We start from the raw sequence: 24,206 nt of genomic DNA, 5'->3' as shown, positions 1-24,206 counted from the left end.
AGATACGATCCCAGGGCTTGAGGCCAAATACAAGTCTTGCAGTCCTGTTCTGGATTAGTTGCAGAGGGTGGAGAGTAGAGGCAGGTAGATTTAGAAAGAGGCTGTTACAATAGTACAAGCTAGAGAGAACCAGAGCTTGGGATACCATGACCTTGGGGGGAAGGAGAGGAAAGGCAGAGTACCTCTGAGGAGGTGCAGTAGGCAATTTGACTTTTTAGAGACCTCGGAGATGTGGGTGGAGAAGGAAAGGGTGGAGTCAAAGATGACCCGAGGTTCTTTGCCTCGCAGGTGGGGGTAGGAGGAGGGCCAAGGGAGGCTGGCCAGAGAGTGAGGGGAAAGGATGGTGAAGGTGTGCAGATGAGGAGGATCTCCGTCTTGCTGGCATTCAGACAAAGATCATTGGTGGAACACCAATCTTGAATGGCAGGTAGGCAATCAGAGATGAGAGAGGGAGAGGAGGTGGCAGAGGGCAGCCTGAAAATGAGTTCAGTGTTGTCAGCGTAGCACTGGAAATTTGAGCAGAAAGTTGCAATGCAATGGGCGAGAGTTGCCAGGTATTGGTTGAAAAGCCAGGGTGAGAGGTTAGACCCCTGGGTAACACCACAGGTAGAGAGGAAGATAGATGATAGGAAGAGCCCAAGTTGGACCTGGGAGGGTCGATCTGAGAGGAAAGAGGTCACCCAGGCCAGAGCCTGATCAGTGATACCCAGGTTTTCACAGAGACGGTTGCGCAGGATGGTATGGTTGACTGTGTCGAAGGCAGAAGAGAGATGGAGGAGGATGAGGACAGAGGGAATGTTAAAGTCAAGGTTGGAGAGCAGTTATTACCTTCAATTATGAATAAAACAAAAGATTGTTTTCAATAACATTAAAAATGTTTTGCAGAACAGTGAGCCTCATTACAAGTTAGGCGGTAGCCTTACTGGTAAAAAAATATTTTCCGGCACCCGCAAATGGCCATTATGACCCGGCCGGTAATTGACCATTCGCAGGTGCCGGAAAAAAGATGCTCCCCATTCCCAATAGGGCTGAATGGGAATGGGGAAGTTGGATTCACCGGCACCATTAATAACAGTGCCAGTGCATTCGACATGGTGTGCTCGCGGGTGCAGCTCTGCCTGCCAGGTCCGACTTGGTGGGCAGAAAGGCACCCGTGAGCACAACTCGTAGTTGCCAGTCCGGGAACTATAGTACCGGCAAGCGTACTGGTACCATAGTTTCCAGACCGGCAAACTTGTAATGAGGCCCAGTATAGAGTAATTCATTCATGAAAAATGTGCTGCTATCCCTGTGGGTTTTTTCCCTAAGTCTTCCGATATCAGTTGCTTTGCATCATCCTGTGCGTGGGTGATTTTCTTGGCACACACCTTGAAAATTGGGTTATTATTCACAGAATAATTAGCAACTATTGCTTAATTTAATATTAGTACCACTTCTGTACCCAGCGCGTCAACTCCCAATCTGCGACAAGCCGCCACGGAAAGGGAGAAGGGACTACACGTAGTCCCTTCTCCCTTTCCGTGGCGGCCATGTTCTATGTTTACTTTTTATGACTGTTTTAAATGGCCGCCATGAAAAGGGAGAATAGACTTTGTTTCCCATTCCATGGCAGCCATTGTTTTTTTGTTGTTGTTGCGACTGGTCTAACAGGCCGGGGTACTAATAGCAATAAACCCCTTGATGAGGGGGGCATTAACATGTCAGGTAATGCCCTGGGCCTTCGTTAAGGACCTTGCTTTGATTGTGCCTGTAATTATGGGCCCCGAGGCATTAACTGTTGTGGCAATCCCCCCCGTCTCTGGGCTTATCGCATAAGTGGTGCCCACACCATTTCTTTCTAACGGTCTCACTTAATGCCACCAAGTTAAGGCTACCGTGCACACTCTTTTGTCACCATCCAGTCTTCTCTTCTTGGTACCTCACTCCTCCAGGGTGAGACAAGAAGGCTAGGTATGTCCCATCCCCCTTGCACTCCTTCAGAAATTCTCTTAATCTTGATTTGAGTGCTTCAATAACATCACCTTCATTTCCCCAGGCCCGTTTTCTTTTTGGCCTCCATTAGCTTCTGCCAGTGCAGAGAGATATACTTTGATCTAGAAATTCCCTTGATACACACATATATCCCATTTATAAACACTGACATCTTTAAATTTACAATTTCAAAATAGGTTCAGCACTATTTATGATTATAAGAGGTCAATATACTGCCTCTTAATACGCAGGGCCATTATTGACATTATGGACCTTCCAGGTAGACCGTAACAAACTGTTTGGATCTATTTGACCTAAAACATTTGACCTAATCACATTTGATCAAAGATTATTTAACCTTTCATTCGGTCTAAAATGCTGGGGGAGAACCCCTGCAACCCCTCCCTACTTCCCCTCAACCTAATCTATACCCTTACTCACCCCCATATATATATTTAATTACATTTGACTGAAAAAAGTCAACAAGATTCGATCAAATGTTTTAGGTGAAATGTTTTTAGGTCAATTATGCTAATACCTGACTAAGATTGGTCAGATGTAATTACTATTACAGACTGTACACTATAAGAAGATTGTGTCCATGTCTTTGGTTGTAGGAAAGGATCCTGCCGTACCATACTTGAGCTCGCAGATCTGGCTGTCCAGCTTCCTCAGCTTCTCGCAGATCTTGCCCACGGGCACGTGGGCACTCATGGGGCGGGCCACTTCGCTGGTAATTTTGGTGGGTGCGTCACTTGTTGCCCCTAGATAGTAGCACTTCAGAAAGAAGAAATAGTGAGATGAGTGGAAAATATGAAATGACATTGCACACACAACAACATATTGCCTGAAGCCAGCAGATCCAAAGTAAGGCCTTATCATGTCTCCATCATATCTCTGAGTGTGATCTACCCCAATGACTGGTTGTCTTGCGACAGACACCGGGGGCGGTCCATGGGGTTTGCACTTCAGCAAGATCATTCTTGAGACAGCTCATGGCCGCCATGTAAACAGGTAAGACTGCCTTTGTGGTTTGGGTCTTATCCAGAGTTTCCTAGCTTCACCTGGGAACACTGCACACCTGTAACCCAGGATCCCACGGCTACTGCCTTTGTGCTCTGCCTACTCCAGTGCAGCACCCAATATCTGCGGCTCTCCCTTCTTCAGTCTTGGCCCCACTCTCACACTAAAGGGATTTTCACCAACTTAGTAACTTAGCCTTACCTCCGCCCTACTGTATTACTGAATAAATTGTTTTCCTATTGTACCATGTATGTTAAGTAACGCCTTCTGTAACAGCGCCACAATGCCTCAGGCCAGATAGGTGCTTTATAAATGCAAATAAATAAAAAATAAATAAAATTGAATTCTGAGAAATAACAACCGGTTAGATAGCTCAGTGAGTTCATCGTTCTTGAAAGGTGGGCCGCAGGTTCAAGTCCCCACAGGGCTGGCTCGCCCTTTCAAGGTCAATACATTGAGTTCCCTTAAAAGAGTATAATAACATCTCTCATTACAGTTCTTAGAAGCAGGATTAATCCTGCATGAAATAATATATACAAACGGGTTGTTATGACTATAATTAAATGAAAAGCCAAATGGATAAGACAGTGTCTTACTAACAACATAGAATAGTGAAAGAAAAACAACTGTGAACCTACCAGGCGGTTGTCTTTCCCTTGGGCGTATCTGCATGTCTGAATCAATTGGCTCTCTACAGTGCTTGGAGTGAAGTCAATGTGCTTTTCTTTCAGGGAACTGTAGAATTTCCCCAAGAATTCTTGACACACTAGGGAAAAATAAAATCCACCTGGTTAACAGGAGAGAGAGAGAGCGAGAGCGAGAGAGAGAGAGAGAGAGAGAGAGAGAGAGAGAGAGAGAGAGAGAGAGAGAGAGAGATTACTAGATGGGGAGAAGTACTCTTCAAACCCCTTACCATTGATCATCGATTGTATGTGCACGTTTTTAAGTGAATTCGGTATTGTGCATTGGGAAGGTTCACAATATTTTTATAGTAGCCATGCAACTAGGTTAAAATAGAATGAGCAATGATACAGAAAAATTAAAATTATAGTCTAGATTGTACATGTACGAGCATGCTCGCTCTAAAGTGGCTAATTTACATAATGAACCACATGTGTTCCTTCAGGCCTACCTTCCTGGTAATCCATGGTTTGTTTGAGCCATTAGTGTTCGCAATCCCTTCTCTGTTCTGTTTGTGTCATGCGCTGCGAAGATTGAATACCTACTACTTACTTATATCATCTGAGTGTATGAGGTCGTAGCCCATCATGTGCCCGGGATGCTTATGATGACGAGGGTTAATCCTCTAAACTACCAAGGTTAGAATATTTCTGTTGTGTCTGGCCCAGGATGGCTCTAGCACCGAAGAGGTTGGCAACTATCAATGTGTAATGTAGATAGCTGTCAAGCAATTTAATTTGTCTACAGCATGCCAATGGAAGCAAGGTATTGCTGCGGGGTAGAGCGCCTGTTGATATCTGCAAATATCTTGCATTCATGCACCACATCTGCCTACCTGGAAATCAGTCCCACAAGCAGCGGAATTCCTGCCAGGCTCACCTGGAGGTGGAAAATCAAACGACTGGAATCCTCATGTCTGTAATAAAGCATCTATGCATGATTGCTAATGGACATTAGCGATTCTGTGTATGACTGCCAATGGATATCAGTGATTCTGTGTATAACTGAAAATGGAGATCAGCGATTCTGTGTATAAATGCTAATGGAGATCAGTGATTTTGTGTATGCCTGCCAATGAAGATCAGTGATTATGTGTATAACTGATAATGGAGATCAGCGCTTCTGTGTATAACTGCTAATGAACATCAGCAATTCTGTATATAACTGCTAAAGGAGATCTGTGATTCTGTGTTTGACTGCTAATGAGGATGACTGAGTATGTGTATAACTGCTAAAGGAGATCTGTGATTCTGCATTTGACTGCTGATGATGATCAGGGATTCTGTGTATAACTGCTAATGGAGATCAGTGATTCTGTGTATGACTGCTAATGAAGATCATTGATTCTGTGTATGACTGCTAATGGAGATCAGCAATTATGTGTATGGCTGCTAATGAAGATCAGTGATTCTGTGTATAACTGCTAATGAAGATTAGCAATTCTCTATAACTGCTAGAGGAGATCACCAATTCTGTGCATGACTGCTAATGAAGATCAGCAATCCTTCTGTATGACTGCTGATGAAGATCAGGGATTCTGTGTATAACTGCTAATGGAGATCAGCAATTCTGTGTATGACTGCTAATGAAGATCAGTGATTCTGTGTATGACTGCAATTGAGAGCAGCAATTCTGTGTATAACTGCTAATGGAGATCAGAGAGTCTGTGTGTGCCTGCTAATGGAGATCAGTGATTCTGTGTATGACTGCTAATGAAGATCAGTAATTCTGTGTATAACTGCTAACGGAGATCAGCGATTCTGTGAATGATTGCTAATGAAGATCAGTAATTCTGTGTATGACTGCTAATGGAGATCAGCGATTCTGTTTATAACTGCTAATGAAGATCCACGATTCTGTGTATGACTGCTAATGAAGATCAGCAATTCTGTGTATAACTGAAAATGGAGATCAGAGATTCTGTGTATGACTGCTACTGGAGATCAGCGATTCTGTGTATGCCTGCCAATGAAGATCAGTGATTATGTGTATAACTGATCATGGAGATCAGCGATTCTGTGTATGACTGCTAATCAACATCACCAATTCTGTGTATAACTGATAAAGGAGATCTGTGATTCTGTGCTTGACTGCTAATGAAAATCAGGGATTCTGTGTATAACTGCTAATGAGATCAGCAATTCTGTGTATGACTGCTAATGGAGACCAGCCATTCTTTGTATGGCTGCTAATGAAGATCAGTGATTCTGTGTATGACTGCTAATGAAGATCAGCAATTCTCTGTATAATTGCTAATGGGGATCAGCGATTCTGTATATGACTGCTAATGAAGATCAGTAATTCTGTGTATGACTGCTAATGGAGATCAGCGATTCTGTGTATAACTGCTAATGAAGATCCACGATTCTGTGTATGACTGCTAATGAAGTTCAGCAATTCTGTGTATAACTGAAAATGGAGATCAGAGATTCTGTGTATGACTGCTACTGGAGATTAGCGATTCTATGTATGCCTGCCAATGAAGATCAGTGATTATGTGTATAACTGATCATGGAGATCAGCGATTCTGTGTATGACTGCTAATGAACATCACCAATTCTGTGTATAACTGGTAAAGGAGATCTGTGATTCTGTGTTTGACTGCTAATGAAAATCAGGGATTCTGTGTATAACTGCTAATGAGATCAGCAATTCTGTGTATGACTGCTAATGGAGACCAGCCATTCTTTGTATGACTGCTAATGAAGATCAGTGATTCTGTGTATGACTGCTAATGAAGATCAGCAATTCTCTGTATAATTGCTAATGGGGATCAGCTATTCTGTATATGACTGCTAATGAAGATCAGTTATTCTGTGTATGACTGCTAATGGAGATCAGCGATTCTGTGTATGACTGCTAATGAAGATCAGCAATTCTCTGTATAATTGCTAATGGGGATCAGCTATTCTGTATATGACTGCTAATGAAGATCAGTTATTCTGTGTATGAATGCTAATGAAGATCAGCGATTCTGTGTATGACTGCTAATGAATATCGGTGATTCTGTGTATAATTGCTAATGGAGATCAGCGATTCTGTGTATTACTGCTAAAGGAGCTCAGCGATTCTGTGTATGACTGCTAATGAAGATCAGCAATCCTTCTGTATGACTGCTGATGAAGATTAGCGATTCGGTGTATAACTGCTAATGGAGATCAGCGATTCTGTGTATAACTGCTAATGAAGATCAGTGATTATGTGTATGACTGCCAATGGAGATCAACAATTCTGTGTATAACTGCTAATGGAGATCAGTGATTCTGTGTATGACTGCTAATGAAGATCAGTGATTCTGTGTATGACTGCCAATGGAGATCAACAATTCTGTGCATGACTGCTAATGAAGATCAGCAATTCTGTGTATGACTGATAATGAAGATCAGTAATTCTGTGCATGACTGCTAATGGAGATTAGCGATTCTGTGTATAACTGCTAATGAAGATCCGCAATTCTGTGTATGACTGCTAATGAAGATCAGCAATACTGTCTATAACTGCTAATGGAGATCAACAATTCCGTGTATGACTGCTTATGAAGATCAGTGATTTTGTGTATAACTACTAATGGAGATCAGTGATTCTGTCTATGACTGCTTATGAAGATCAGTAATTCTGTGTATAACTACTAATGGAGATAAGTGATTCTGTGTATGACTGCTAATGGAGATCAGTGATTCTGTGTTTAACTGCTCATGGAGATCAGTGATTGTGCATTTGACTGCTAATGAAGATCAATGATTCTTTGTATAACTACTAATGGAGATCAGTGATTCTGTCTGACTGCTAATGAAGATCAGCGATTCTGTATGTAACTGCTAAATGAGATCTGTGATTCTATGTTTGTCTGCTAATGTAGATCAATAAGTATGTGCATAACTGCTAATGGAGATCAGTGCTTCTGTGTATGACTGCTAATAAGGATCAGTGATTGTGCATTTGACTGCTAATGAAGATCAATGATTCTTTGTATAACTACTAATGGAGATCAGTGATTCTGTCTGACTGTTAATGAAGATCAATGATTCTGTATATAACTGCTAAATGAGATCTGTGATTCTATGTTTGTCTGCTAATGTAGATCAGTAATTATGTGCATAACTGCTAATGGAGATCAGTGATTCTGTGTCTGACTGCTAATGAAGATCAGTGATTCTGTATATAACTGCTAAATGAGATCTGTGATTCTATGTTTGTCTGCTAATGTAGATCAGTAATTATGTGCATAACTGAAAATGGAGATCAGAGATTCTGTGTATGACTGCTACTGGAGATCAGCAATTCTGTGTATGCCTGCCAATGAAGATCAGTGATTATGTGTATAACTGATCATGGAGATCAGCGATTCTGTGTATGACTGCTAATCAACATCACCAATTCTGTGTATAACTGATAAAGGAGATCTGTGATTCTGTGTTTGACTGCTAATGAAAATCAGGGTTTCTGTGTATCACTGCTAATGAGATCAGCAATTCTGTGTATGACTGCTAATGGAGACCAGCCATTCTTTGTATGGCTGCTAATGAAGATCAGTGATTCTGTGTATGACTGCTAATGAAGATCAGCAATTCTCTGTATAGTTGCTAATGGGGATCAGCGATTCTGTATATGACTGCTAATGAAGATCAGTAATTCTGTGTATGACTGCTAATGGAGATCAGCGATTCTGTGTATAACTGCTAATGAAGATCCACGATTCTGTGTATGACTGCTAATGAAGTTCAGCAATTCTGTGTATAACTGAAAATGGAGATCAGCAATTCTGTGTATGACTGCTAATGGAGACCATCCATTCTTTGTATGGCTGCTAATGAAGATCAGTGATTCTGTGTATGACTGCTAATGAAGATCAGCAATTCTCTGTATAATTGCTAATGGGATCAGCGATTCTGTATATGACTGCTAATGAAGATCAGTAATTCTGTGTATGACTGCTAATGGAGATCAGCGATTCTGTGTATAACTGCTAATGAAGATCCACGATTCTGTGTATGACTGCTAATGAAGCTCAGCAATTCTGTGTATAACTGAAAATGGAGATCAGAGATTCTGTGTATGACTGCTACTGGAGATCAGCGATTCTGTGTATGCCTGCCAATGAAGATCAGTGATTATGTGTATAACTGATCATGGAGATCAGCAATTCTGTGTATGACTGCTAATGAACATCACCAATTCTGTGTATAACTAGTAAAGGAGATCTGTCATTCTGTGTTTGACTGCTAATGAAAATCAGGGATTCTGTGTATAACTGCTAATGAGATCAGCAATTCTGTGTATGACTGCTAATGGAGACCATCCATTCTTTGTATGGCTGATAATGAAGATCAGTGATTCTGTTTATGACTGCTAATGAAGATCAGCAATTCTCTGTATAATTTCTAATGGGGATCAGCGATTCTGTATATGACTGATAATGAAGATCAGTGATTCCGTGTATGACTGCTAATGGAGATCAGTGATTCTGTGTATGAATGCTAATGAAGATCAGCGATTCTGTGTATGACTGCTAATGAATATCGGTGATTCTGTGTATAATTGCTAATGGAGATCAGCGATTCTGTGTATTACTGCTAATGGAGATCAGTGATTCTGTGTATGACTGCTAATGAAGATCAGTGATTCTGTGTGTGACTGCCAATGGAGATCAACAATTCTGTGTATGACTGCTAATGAAGATCAGCAATTCTGTGTATGACTGATAATGAAGATCAGTAATTCTGTGCATGACTGCTAATGGAGATTAGCGATTCTGTGTATAACTGCTAATGAAGATCCGCAATTCTGTGTATGACTGCTAATGAAGATCAGCAATACTGTCTATAACTGCTAATGGAGATCAACAATTCCGTGTATGACTGCTTATGAAGATCAGTGATTTTGTGTATAACTACTAATGGAGATCAGTGATTCTGTCTATGACTGCTTATGAAGATCAGTAATTCTGTGTATAACTACTAATGGAGATAAGTGATTCTGTGTATGACTGCTAATGGAGATCAGTGATTCTGTGTTTAACTGCTCATGGAGATCAGTGATTGTGCATTTGACTGCTAATGAAGATCAATGATTCTTTGTATAACTACTAATGGAGATCAGTGATTCTGTCTGACTGCTAATGAAGATCAGCGATTCTGTATATAACTGCTAAATGAGATCTGTGATTCTATGTTTGTCTGCTAATGTAGATCAATAAGTATGTGCATAACTGCTAATGGAGATCAGTGCTTCTGTGTATGACTGCTAATAAGGATCAGTGATTGTGCATTTGACTGCTAATGAAGATCAATGATTCTTTGTATAACTACTAATGGAGATCAGTGATTCTGTCTGACTGTTAATGAAGATCAATGATTCTGTATATAACTGCTAAATGAGATCTGTGATTCTATGTTTGTCTGCTAATGTAGATCAGTAATTATGTGCATAACTGCTAATGGAGATCAGTGATTCTGTGTCTGACTGCTAATGAAGATCAGTGATTCTGTATATAACTGCTAAATGAGATCTGTGATTCTATGTTTGTCTGCTAATGTAGATCAGTAATTATGTGCATAACTGAAAATGGAGATCAGAGATTCTGTGTATGACTGCTACTGGAGATCAGCAATTCTGTGTATGCCTGCCAATGAAGATCAGTGATTATGTGTATAACTGATCATGGAGATCAGCGATTCTGTGTATGACTGCTAATCAACATCACCAATTCTGTGTATAACTGATAAAGGAGATCTGTGATTCTGTGTTTGACTGCTAATGAAAATCAGGGATTCTGTGTATAACTGCTAATGAGATCAGCAATTCTGTGTATGACTGCTAATGGAGACCAGCCATTCTTTGTATGGCTGCTAATGAAGATCAGTGATTCGGTGTATGACTGCTAATGAAGATCAGCAATTCTCTGTATAGTTGCTAATGGGGATCAGCGATTCTGTATATGACTGCTAATGAAGATCAGTAATTCTGTGTATGACTGCTAATGGAGATCAGCGATTCTGTGTATAACTGCTAATGAAGATCCACGATTCTGTGTATGACTGCTAATGAAGTTCAGCAATTCTGTGTATAACTGAAAATGGAGATCAGCAATTCTGTGTATGACTGCTAATGGAGACCATCCATTCTTTGTATGGCTGCTAATGAAGATCAGTGATTCTGTGCATGACTGCTAATGAAGATCAGCAATTCTCTGTATAATTGCTAATGGGATCAGCGATTCTGTATATGACTGCTAATGAAGATCAGTAATTCTGTGTATGACTGCTAATGGAGATCAGCGATTCTGTGTATAACTGCTAATGAAGATCCACGATTCTGTGTATGACTGCTAATGAAGCTCAGCAATTCTGTGTATAACTGAAAATGGAGATCAGAGATTCTGTGTATGACTGCTACTGGAGATCAGCGATTCTGTGTATGCCTGCCAATGAAGATCAGTGATTATGTGTATAACTGATCATGGAGATCAGCAATTCTGTGTATGACTGCTAATGAACATCACCAATTCTGTGTATAACTAGTAAAGGAGATCTGTCATTCTGTGTTTGACTGCTAATGAAAATCAGGGATTCTGTGTATAACTTCTAATGAGATCAGCAATTCTGTGTATGACTGCTAATGGAGACCATCCATTCTTTGTATGGCTGATAATGAAGATCAGTGATTCTGTTTATGACTGCTAATGAAGATCAGCAATTCTCTGTATAATTTCTAATGGGGATCAGCGATTCTGTATATGACTGATAATGAAGATCAGTGATTCCGTGTATGACTGCTAATGGAGATCAGTGATTCTGTGTATGAATGCTAATGAAGATCAGCGATTCTGTGTATGACTGCTAATGAATATCGGTGATTCTGTGTATAATTGCTAATGGAGATCAGCGATTCTGTGTATTACTGCTAAAGGAGCTCAGCGATTCTGTGTATGACTTCTAATGAAGATCAGCAATCCTTCTGTATGACTGCTGATGAAGATTAGCGATTCTGTGTATAACTGCTAATGGAGATCAGCGATTCTGTGTATGACTGCTAATGAAGATCAGTGATTCTGTGTATGACTGCCAATGGAGATCAACAATTCTGTGTATAACTGCTAATGGAGATCAGTGATTCCGTGTGAGCCTGCTGATAGAGATCAGTGATTCTGTGTATGACTGCTAATGAAGATCAGCCATTCTGTGTATGACTGATAATGAAGATCAGTAATTCTGTGTATGACTGCTAATGGAGATTAGCGATTCTGTGTATAACTGCTAATGAAGATCCGCAATTCTGTGTATGACTGCTAATGAATATCAGCAATTCTGTCTATAACTGCTAATGGAGATCAGCAATTCCGTGTATGACTGCTTATGAAGATCAGTGATTTTGTGTATAACTACTAATGGAGATCAGTGATTCTGTCTATGACTGCTTATGAAGATCAGTAATTCTGTGTATAACTACTAATGGAGATAAATGATTCTGTCTGACTGCTAATGAAGGTCAGTGTTTCTGTGTATGACTGCTAATGGAGATCAGTGATTCTGTGTTTAACTGCTCATGGAGATCAGTGATTGTGCATTTGACTGCTAATGAAGATCAATGATTCTTTGTATAACTACTAATGGAGATCAGTGATTCTGTCTGACTGCTAATGAAGATCAGTGATTCTGTATATAACTGCTAAATGAGATCTGTGATTCTATGTTAGTCTGCTAATGTAGATCAGTAATTATGTGCATAACTGCTAATGGAGATCAGTGATTCTGTTTATGACTGCTAATAAGGATCAGTGATTGTGCGTATGACTGCCAATGGAGATCAGCAATTCTGTGTATAACTGAAAATGGAGATCAGTGATTCTTTGTATGCCTGCTAATGGAGATCAGTGATTCTGTGTATGACTGTTAATGAAGATCAGCAATTCTGTGTATGACTGCTAATGAAGATCAGTAATTCTGTGTATAACTGTTAATGGAGATCAGTGATTTTATCAAGGATTGCTAATGAAGATCAGTAATCCTGTGTATGACTGCTAACGGAGATCAGCAATTCTGTGTATAACTGCTAATGAAGATCTACGATTCTGTGTATGACTGCTAATGAAGATCAGCAATTCTGTGTATAACTGCTAATGGAGATCAGCGATCCTGTGCATGACTGCTTATGAAGATCAGTAATTTTGTGTATAACTACTAATGGAGATCGGTGATTCTGTCTGACTGCGAATAAAGATCAGTGATTCTGTGTATGACTGCTAATGAAGATCAGTGATTCTGTGTATAACTGATAATGAGATCAGTGATTCTGTGTATGACTGATAATGGAGATCAGTGATTCTGCATTTGACTGCTGATGATGATCAGGGATTCTGTGTATAACTGCTAATGGAGATCAGTGATTCTGTGTATGACGGCTAATGAAGATCATTGATTCTGTGTATGACTGCTAATGGGGATCAGCAATTCTGTGTATGGCTGCTAATGAAGATCAGTGATTCTGTGTATGACTGCAATGGAGATCAGCGATCCTGTGCATGACTGCTTATGAAGATCAGTAATTTTGTGTATAACTACTAATGGAGATCGGTGATTCTGTCTGACTGCGAATAAAGATCAGTGATTCTGTGTATGACTGCTAATGAAGATCAGCAATTCTCTGTATAACTGCTAAGGGGGATCACCAATTCTGTGTATGACTGCTAATGAAGATCAGCAATCCTTCTGTATGACTGCTGATGAAGATCAGCGATTCTGTGTATAACTACTAATGGAGATCAGCAATTCTGTGTATGACTGCTAATGAAGATCAGTGATTCTGTGTATGACTGCAATGGAGATCAGCAATTCTGTGTATAACTGATAACGGAGATCAGCGATTCTGTGAATGATTGCTAATGAAGATCAGTAATTCTGTGTATGACTGCTAATGGAGATCAGAGAGTCTGTGTGTGCCTGCAAATGGAGATCAGTGATTCTGTGTATGACTGCTAATGAAGATCAGTAATTCTGTGTATAACTGCTAACGGAGATCAGCGATTCTGTGAATGATTGCTAATGAAGATCAGTAATTTTGTGTATGACTGCTAATGGAGATCAGTGATTCTGTGAACGATTGCTAATGAAGATCAGTAATTCTGTGTATGACTGCTAATGGAGATCTGAGAGTCTGTGTGTGCCTGCTAATGGAGATCAGTGATTCTGTGTATGACTGCTAATGAAGATCAGTAATTCTATGTATAACTGCTAACGGAGATCAGCGATTCTGTGAATGATTGCTAATGAAGATCAGTAATTCTGTGTATGACTGCTAATGAAGATCAGTGATTCTGAATATAACTGCTAAATGAGATCTCTTATTCTATGTTTGTCTGCTAATGTAGATCAGTAAGTATGTGCATAACTGCTAATAGAGATCAGTGATTCTGTGTATGACTGCTAATAAGGATCAGTGATTGTGCATTTGACTGCTAATGAAGATCAATGATTCTTTGTATAACTACTAATGGAGATCAGTGATTCTGTGTCTGACTGCTAATGAAGATCAGTGATTCTGTATATAACTGCTAAATGAGATCTGTGATTCTATGTTTGTCTGCTAATGTAGATCAGTAATTTTGTGCATAACTGCTAATGAACATCAGCAATTCTGTGTATAACTGAAAATGGAGATCAGAGATTCTGTGTATGACTGCTACTGGAGATCAGCAATTCTGTGTATGCCTGCCAATGAAGATCAGTGATTATGTGTATAACTGATCATGGAGATCAGCGATTCTGTGTATGACTGCTAATCAACATCACCAATTCTGTGTATAACTGATAAAGGAGATCTGTGATTCTGTGTTTGACTGCTAATGAAAATCAGGGATTCTGTGTATAACTGCTAATGAGATCACCAATTCTGTGTATGACTGCTAATGGAGACCAGCCATTCTTTGTATGGCTGCTAATGAAGATCAGTGATTCTGTGTATGACTGCTAATGAAGATCAGCAATTCTCTGTATAATTGCTAATGCGGATCAGCGATTCTGTATATGACTGCTAATGAAGATCAGTAATTCTGTGTATGACTGCTAATGGAGATCAGTGATTCTGTGTATGACTGCTAATGAAGTTCAGCAATTCTGTGTATAACTGAAAATGGAGATCAGAGATTCTGCGTATGACTGCTACTGGAGATCAGCGATTCTGTGTATGCCTGCCAATGAAGATCAGTGAGTATGTGTATAACTGATCATGGAGATCAGTGATTCTGTGTATGACTGCTAATGAACATCACCAATTCTGTGTATAACTGGTAAAGGAGATCTGTGATTCTGTTTTTGACTGCTAATGAAAATCAGGGATTCTGTGTATAACTGCTAATGAGATCAGCAATTCTGTGTATGACTGCTAATGGGGACCATCCATTCTTTGTATGGCTGCTAATGAAGATCAGTGATTCTGTGTATGACTGCTAATGAAGATCAGCAATTCTCTGTATAATTGCTAATGGGATCAGCGATTCTGTATATGACTGCTAATGAAGATCAGTAATTCTGTGTATGACTGCTAATGGAGATCAGCGATTCTGTGTATAACTGCTAATGTAGATCCACGATTCTGTGTATGACTGCTAATGAAGCTCAGCAATTCTGTGTATAACTGCTAATGAAGATCAGTAATTCTGTGTATGACTGCTAATGGAGATCAGCGATTCTGTGTATGAATGCTAATGAAGATCAGTGATTCTGTGTATGACTGCTAATGAATATCGGTGATTCTGTGTATAATTGCTAATGGAGATCAGCGATTCTGTGTATTACTGCTAAAGGAGCTCAGCGATTCTGTGTATGACTGCTAATGAAGATCAGCAATCCTTCTGTATGACTGCTGATGAAGAGTAGCGATTCTTTGTATAACTGCTAATGGAGATCAGCGATTCTGTGTATGACTGCTAATGAAGATCAGTGATTCTGTGTATGACTGCCAATGGAGATCAACAATTCTGTGTATAACTGCTAATGGAGATCAGTGATTCCGTGTGAGCCTGCTGATAGAGATCAGTGATTCTGTGTATGACTGCTAATGAAGATCAGCAATTCTGTATATGACTGATAATGAAGATCAGTAATTCTGTGTATGACTGCTAATGGAGATTAGCGATTCTGTGTATAACTGCTAATGAAGATCCGCAATTCTGTGTATGACTGCTAATGAAGATCAGCAATTCTGTCTATAACTGCTAATGGAGATCAGCAATTCCGTGTATGACTGCTTATGAAGATCAGTGATTTTGTGTATAACTACTAATGGAGATCAGTGATTCTGTCTATGACTACTTATGAAGATCAGTAATTCTGTGTATGACTGCTAATGGAGATCAGTGATTCTGTGTTTAACTGCTCATGGAGATCAGTGATTGTGCATTTGACTGCTAATGAAGATCAATGATTCTTTGTATAACTACTAATGGAGATCAGTGATTCTGTCTGACTGCTAATGAAGATCAGTGATTCTGTATATAACTGCAAAATGAGATCTGTGATTCTATGTTTGTCTGCTAATGTAAATCAGTAATTATGTGCATAACTGCTAATGGAGATCAGTGATTCTGTGTATGACTGCTAATAAGGATCAGTGATTGTGCGTATGACTGCCAATGAAGATCAGCAATTCTGTGTATAACTGCTAATGGAGATCAGTGATTCTGTGTATGACTGCCAATGGAGATCAACAATTCTGTGTATAACTGCTAATGGAGATCAGTGATTCCGTGTGAGCCTGCTGATAGAGATCAGTGATTCTGTGTATGACTGCTAATGAAGATCAGCAATTCTGTGTATGACTGATAATGAAGATCAGTAATTCTGTGTATGTGTCATGCGCAGCCGGGCCGATTGGCGGATACTTCCGCATTGGAGGCTCCGGCGCAGACCGTAGTTCCAGCACGTTGCTTTCTTTACGTGCAGCTGCGGTCTAGTTCTCCGGCAACATGGCGGTCGCCGGGAAGTATTTCAGTATCTCACTCCCGGCAATCTCTGCGTTGCAACCCCCATAGTGTTTTGTTTTCCTGCTTTGGGTGAGAACGCTAGTATTTCCCTAACACGGCTTGGTCCGTGCCTTTACCTTCGCCTCTCCTAGTTTCGAGCGAGGCTTCTTTCTCTCTCTCTCTCTCTCTCTCTCTTCTCCCCTTTTGCTTTACCTTCTTCAGCTTTTGTGGCTCTATCTCGCCGCCGGCTACAGTCTCTCTCTCTACTCCTTCTTGCAAGGCGTTTTCTGCCTTGTTTCTGCCATCATCGTTTGTCATCCTCCTCCTCAAATCCGTAGTAGCCGGAAACCTACTCTTCTACTACTACAGACTACGCTTCATCATTATCCTTGGAAGACTCCTGTTTGGCTTCATTCTTTGCAAGGGTTTTTTCTGCCATCCAGGCTTTTTCCCTTGTCGCCCACTACGGGAAAGGAGTCCCAGGACTGCTTGTTTCAAGCATTCACTGTGGCTTCCTCTCGTGGTAGGCAAGTATCTTCAACCACGAAGAGAGATTTCTGCTCACGTCGGCATCTCAAGACGGAAGAATTGGAGGATTACCGATCAGGTGAGGAGAGTGGGGAGGAGAGGGAGATGAAATTGGACAGATTGCAACGCCAGGAGAAAACAATGTCAGCCGAAGAACAGATCCAGGAACTCTGGAAGGAGGATCATGGCCTGTCACAAGAATTACAGACGGTTAAGGCTGAAAACGTGGTTCTACGCCAACTTGCCACAACTCGGGAGGTTTCGCCTGCGGAACTACCGATGATGTCGCTTCCTTCGGGGAAATTCGATGGTTCACCAAAGAAGATAAAAGAATTCATGGAGGCTTGTGTAGTGTACTTTACTTTTCGGCCTCGTTCCTTTGCCACAGATCAATCCAAGGTAGGCTTTTTGATCTCAAATATGACTGGTAACGCCCTCTCTTGGGCCACGCCATTGGTGATCAGTGCTAACCCCATATTACATGACTTCGCCGGCTTTCAAGCCTTGTTGCAACAGACATTTGAGAGACCGGAACTAACCTTTACTGCATGTGAGGATTTGTTGGATGTGCGGCAAGGGTCCTCAGATGTTCTAACATATATATCCCGATTCAAGACTTTGGCGGTAGGAGCCGGTTGGCCGGAACAAGCCCAGTACACCATCTTCAGAAGGGGCCTAAGAGAAGAGATTAAGGACGAGCTTGCCCGGTCCTCTCACCCCCCGACTTTCACTGATCTGCTATCCTCCACATTGCAGATTGAATATCGTCTTCAAGAACGCCGAGCAGAACGCCGCAAACATGGTGTATCAACAAGCCCTCATACATCCAATGCTTCTACGTCCTCTTCTCACACCTCCTCCCACTCCCTCGAAGAGCCAATGCAGATCGGAGCTACCAGGGGTCTGCTTACATTCGCTGAGCGAAGAAGGAGAAAGGAAAAGGGACTGTGTGCCTATTGTGGTTCTGAACAGCACCAGCTCAAAGATTGTCCGGTGGTTCCAACTAGGTCACAGGGAAACGAACTTCCTCGGCGCCAGTAGGGACTTGGTTCCGAGGATCGATTTGCAACCCGTTCAGTCCCTATGTTTCTCTCTCCATTTCAGCTCCCAACACTTTGGAGGATTCCAGGTTGATGGTTATTCCGGTACAAATTGAATCCCAGGGAAGATCTATAGATGCCCTAGCCTTCCTGGATTGTGGGGCGGCCGGAAACTTTGTTGACACTCTTTGGGCAGAGAAGGTGGGCCTTATTAGAGTAGCCCGCAAAGATGATCAAAAGGTAGAGGGTGTAGACGGATCTCCCCTCTCATCGGGTTTGATAACCCATACCACGGAAGAACTAGGAGTTACCATCTTCCAACATAGAGAAGTGCTCAAATTCGACATCATTAGAGCCGCGCACTTTCCTATAATTTTAGGAGTTACCTGGCTTCGCAAACACAACCCTCAGGTAAACTGGACTAGCAACCAGTTGAGTTTTTCATCTATGTACTGCAGACAACATTGCCTCTCAGCACCATTCAATGGGGAGTCCCAGACTTCGAAGGTGTTAACAAGTGATCATGTGGGGGTTCACGCATTACCACATTATTGTTTACCCTATCAGGAGGTCTTCAAGGAGACGATACCTGCGGAGCTACCCCCACACAGGCCTGAAGATTGCTCTTTAGAGTTGGAAAGTAATGCTTTAGTTCCTTTTGGCAGGATGTTTTCTTTAACCCAAACCGAGAGGCAAGTTTTAAGGAAATACTTGGATACCAACTTGCAAAACGGCCTTATTCAACATTCCAAGTCTCCGGCAGGAGCTTCATTGTTTTTCATCAGAAAGAGGGACTCCACTGATTTGCGTCCTTGTATTGATTACAGAGGACTAAATAAAGTTACAATCAGAGACCGCTATACCATGCCACTCATATCTGAGATCATAGAGGCGGTACAGGGGGCTAGTATCTTCACTAAACTGGACCTTCGGAACGCATACCATTTGCTTCGCATTGCCGAGGGAGATGAATGGAAGACGGCCTTCCGCACCCCGTTCGGATTATACGAATACAAGGTAATGCCGTTCGGATTAGTGAATGCCCCGGCCATTTTTCAACGATTTATGGATCGTTTATTCTCCGATCTGTTACTGGTTACTGTCATCATCTACTTGGAAGATATTTTGATATACTCCTCCGACTTGGAATCCCATATCCTTCACGTTACTCAAGTGCTGGAGCGTCTACAACGTTACAAACTTCTGGTCAAACCCGAGAAGTGCGTTTTTGCAGCCCCCTCTGTTCACTACCTTGGATATGTTCTCTCGGAAGAAGGAATTTCCATGGATTCCGACAAGGTCACTGCTGTACTCGATTGGTCCTCCCCAGACAGTGTAAAGGAAGTACAAAGATTTCTGGGTCTCGCAAATTTCTACAGGAGGTTCATCCCAAACTTCTCAGAGATAGTGCTTCCCATTACGCGACTCTTAAGAAAAGATTCAGGGCCGTTCCTATGGTCACCCGAAGCTGAACATGGTTTTAGGGACTTAAAAAGACTGTTCTGTTCCGCTCCGATTCTTCGACATCCGGATCAAAACCGACAGTTCATCGCGGAGGCCGATGCCTCTGCCTTGGCTATAGGGGCGGTTCTTCTTCAAACCTACGAGGGTATAGAACATCCAGTAGCTTATCTCTCAAAGACTTTGTCTCCCAGCCAACTGAACTATTCGGTTTTGGAGAAGGAACTACTCGCCATGAAGCTGGCCTGTGAAGAATGGCGACATTTATTGATGGGTGCACGTCATCCTTTTCTCATTAGGACAGATCATAAGAATCTCAAGGCATTACAGAACATGGAGTGTGTGAATTCAAGGCAAGCCCGATGGGCTTATTTTTTCGCCCAATACGACTTTCATATTACCTATCTACCAGGTTCCTCGAATAAAGTCGCAGATGCCTTATCTAGGAAGGATGTTCCTGGAGACTATACCCCTCATTCTCGAGAGACTATGTTCTGAAGAAACACTATTCTGGGACTTGTCAACGTTTTCTTTCAAGAAGTTAAGACCGCGTTGGCTTCCGAAAAGATGAATCTTTCTAAGCTACGAGGAGGAAAATATATCGAGAAGGAGGGTTTAGTGTTTTACGAGAACCGACTGTACATTCCAGAAGGCCCTTGGCGTAAGAAGATCATTCATTTGGGCCATGATCCACTTACCTCGGGTCATAGAGGAGTGCAGAACACTACTGAACTTATTTCAAGAAGGTTCTTCTGGCCTGAAATGAAAGGAGAAGTGAAGGATTACATCAAGGCCTGTCCAATATGTGCCAGAGCTAAGTATCCATCGGGCAAGCCCTTAGGTTTGCTGACACAACCCGAGATGCCTACACGCCCTTGGGTTCTTATCTCTACCGATTTCATTGTGGATCTACCCAAGTCCGAATCCTGCACTTGCATTATGGTAACGATAGATACTTTCACAAAATTGGCACATTTTTCCCCGCTACCTGGCTTACCTACTGCCACTCAGATGGCGGAAACCTTCACACGAGATGTTTTTCGACTACATGGCTTGCCGGACAAGATCATTTCCGATCGAGGTAGTCAGTACATCTCGAACTTCTGGAAGGCTTTGTGTACTAGAGTCGGCATGGAGAGAGCTCTATCATCTGATTTCCACCCTCAGTCGAATGGTCAGACAGAACGACTGAATGCCACCTTGGAGCAATATCTGAGATGCTATACCAACCGACATCAAGACAACTGGGTGTCGCTGTTACCCACCGCGGAATTTACATATAACAATTCTACACATTCCGCGATAGGTCTTACCACTTTCTTTTGCACATATGGAGTGCATCCTCGAACCATTTTTCCCGTGGTTTCAACTCCTACGAACTCTCCGACTGCAGAAGCAGTGCTTCAGTCCCTTGCGGAGGCGCATAAGACTGCAAAACTCAGTCTCGAAAGAAGCAGAAGCCGGAACAAGGAACAGGCGGATAAAGGTCGGCAGGACTGTCCCGATTGGAAAGAGGGAGACAAGGTGTGGCTCTCTACTAAATTTCTGCCTCGATGGGTTCACCCTTCCAAACTTTCTCCCCGCTTTTTGGGACCTTTTTCTGTCCTATCTAAGATCAACCCTGTCGCTTTCAGATTGAAATTGCCTCCCGCGCTCGGTCGCATTCATCCTGTTTTTCATTCCTCTCTTCTTAAACCTTTTTTCCGGACCCTCACCTAAGATCTCTTCCCCGCTTGCAAGTCCAGGGTTCTGGTAGTACGAAAGAATACGAAGTTTCAGCTATTCGTGACTCCAGATTCTACAGGGGACGATTGGAATACTTGGTCTCGTGGAAGGGTTACCCAGAGTCGGTGGACTCTTGGGAACCAGTGTCCCACATTCATGCCCCCCGGTTGTTGACTGGGTTCCATCGGTACTTTCCGGGTAAGCCTGGGGGGGTTCGCTTTGTGAGGGGGCATACTGTCATGCGCAGCCGGGCCGATTGGCGGATACTTCCGCATTGGAGGCTCCGGCGCAGACCGTAGTTCCAGCACGTTGCTTTCTTTACGTGCAGCCGCGGTCTAGTTCTCCGGCAACATGGCGGTCGCCGGGAAGTATTTCAGTATCTCACTCCCGGCAATCTCTGCGTTGCAACCCCCATAGTGTTTTGTTTTCCTGCTTTGGGTGAGAACGCTAGTATTTCCCTAACACGGCTTGGTCCGTGCCTTTACCTTCGCCTCTCCTAGTTTCGAGCGAGGCTTCTTTCTCTCTCTCTCTCTCTCTCTCTCTCTCTCTCTCTCTCTCTTCTGCCCTTTTGCTTTACCTTCTTCAGCTTTTGCGGCTCTATCTCGCCGCCGGCTACAGTCTCTCTCTCTACTCCTTCTTGCAAGGCGTTTTCTGCCTTGTTTCTGCCATCATCGTTTGTCATCCTCCTCCTCAAATCCGTAGTAGCCGGAAACCTACTCTTCTACTACTACAGACTACGCTTCATCATTATCCTTGGAAGACTCCTGTTTGGCTTCATTCTTCGCAAGGGTTTTTTCTGCCATCCAGGCTTTTTCCCTTGTCGCCCACTACGGGAAAGGAGTCCCAGGACTGCTTGTTTCAAGCATTCACTGTGGCTTCCTCTCGTGGTAGGCAAGTATCTTCAACCACGAAGAGAGATTTCTGCTCACGTCGGCATCTCAAGACGGAAGAATTGGAGGATTACCGATCAGGTGAGGAGAGTGGGGAGGAGAGGGAGATGAAATTGGACAGTATGACTGCTAATGGAGATTAGCGATTCTGTGTATAACTGCTAATGAAGATCCGCAATTCTGTGTATGACTGCTAATGAAGATCAGCAATTCTGTCTATAACTGCTAATGGAGATCAGCAATTCCGTGTATGACTGCTTATGAAGATCAGTGATTTTGTGTATAACTACTAATGGAGATCAGTGATTCTGTCTATGACTGCTTATGAAGATCAGTAATTCTGTGTATGACTGCTAATGGAGATCAGTGATTCTGTGTTTAACTGCTCATGGAGATCAGTGATTGTGCATTTGACTGCTAATTAAGATCAATGATTCTTTGTATAACTACTAATGGAGATCAGTGATTCTGTCTGACTGCTAATGAAGATCAGTGATTCTGTATATAACTGCTAAATGAGATCTGTGATTCTATGTTTGTCTGCTAATGTAGATCAGTAATTGTGTGCATAACTGCTAATGGAGATCAGTGATTCTGTGTCTGACTGCTAATGAAGATCAGTGATTCTGTATATAACAGCTAAATGAGATCTGTGATTCTATGTTTGTCTGCTAATGTAGATCAGTCATTTTGTGCATAACTGCTAATGAACATCAGCAATTCTGTGTATAACTGAAAATGGAGATCAGAGATTCTGTGTATGACTGCTACCGGAGATCAGCAATTCTGTGTATGCCTGCCAATGAAGATCAGTGATTATGTGTATAACTGATCATGGAGATCAGCGATTCTGTGTATGACTGCTAATCAACATCACCAATTCTGTGTATAACTGATAAAGGAGATCTGTGATTCTGTGTTTGACTGCTAATGAAAATCAGGGATTCTGTGTATAACTGCTAATGAGATCACCAATTCTGTGTATGACTGCTAATGGAGACCAGCCATTCTTTGTATGGCTGCTAATGAAGATCAGTGATTCTGTGTATGACTGCTAATGAAGATCAGCAATTCTCTGTATAATTGCTAATGGGGATCAGCGATTCTGTATATGACTGCTAATGAAGATCAGTAATTCTGTGTATGACTGCTAATGGAGATCAGTGATTCTGTGTATAACTGCTAATGAAGATCCACGATTCTGTGTATGACTGCTAATGAAGTTCAGCAATTCTGTGTATAACTGAAAATGGAGATCAGAGATTCTGTGTATTACTGCTAAAGGAGCTCAGCGATTCTGTGTATGACTGCTAATGAAGATCAGCAATCCTTCTGTATGACTGCTGATGAAGAGTAGCGATTCTGTGTATAACTGCTAATGGAGATCAGCGATTCTGTGTATGACTGCTAATGAAGATCAGTGATTCTGTGTATGACTGCCAATGGAGATCAACAATTCTGTGTATAACTGCTAATGGAGATCAGTGATTCCGTGTGAGCCTGCTGATAGAGATCAGTGATTCTGTGTATGACTGCTAATGAAGATCAGCAATTCTGTGTATGACTGATATTGAAGATCAGTAATTCTGTGTATAACTGCTAATGGAGATTAGCGATTCTGTGTATAACTGCTAATGAAGATCCGCAATTCTGTGTATGACTGCTAATGAAGATCAGCAATTCTGTCTATAACTGCTAATGGAGATCAGCAATTCCGTGTATGACTGCTTATGAAGATCAATGATTTTGTGTATAACTACTAATGGAGATCAGTGATTCTGTCTATGACTGCTTATGAAGATCAGTAATTCTGTGTATGACTGCTAATGGAGATCAGTGATTCTGTGTTTAACTGCTCATGGAGATCAGTGATTGTGCATTTGACTGCTAATGAAGATCAATGATTCTTTGTATAACTACTAATGGAGA

General features: G+C 41.8%; 1 protein-coding gene across 1 annotated transcript in view; it reads right to left on the bottom strand.

Annotated features, from left to right (window-relative positions):
* CDNF (cerebral dopamine neurotrophic factor) overlaps positions 1–24,206 on the bottom strand; it is a 390,175-nt gene that overhangs the window by 29,850 nt on the left and 336,119 nt on the right. Inside the window, exons 2-3 of the mRNA XM_069627686.1 lie at positions 3,633–3,760; positions 2,607–2,748 (exon numbers count right to left, since the gene is read on the bottom strand). Of these exons, the coding sequence (XP_069483787.1) occupies positions 2,607–2,748; positions 3,633–3,760 (270 nt within the window). The remainder of the gene's footprint in view (positions 1–2,606; positions 2,749–3,632; positions 3,761–24,206) is intronic.

Source organism: Ambystoma mexicanum, chromosome 12 (genome assembly GCF_040938575.1).
Source record: "Ambystoma mexicanum isolate Mex_15411 chromosome 12, UKY_AmexF1_1, whole genome shotgun sequence".
NCBI classification, from domain to species: Eukaryota; Metazoa; Chordata; class Amphibia; order Caudata; family Ambystomatidae; genus Ambystoma; species Ambystoma mexicanum.
Note: the sequence above shows the minus strand (reverse complement) of the source record. Positions and strands in the feature narration are given on the sequence as shown.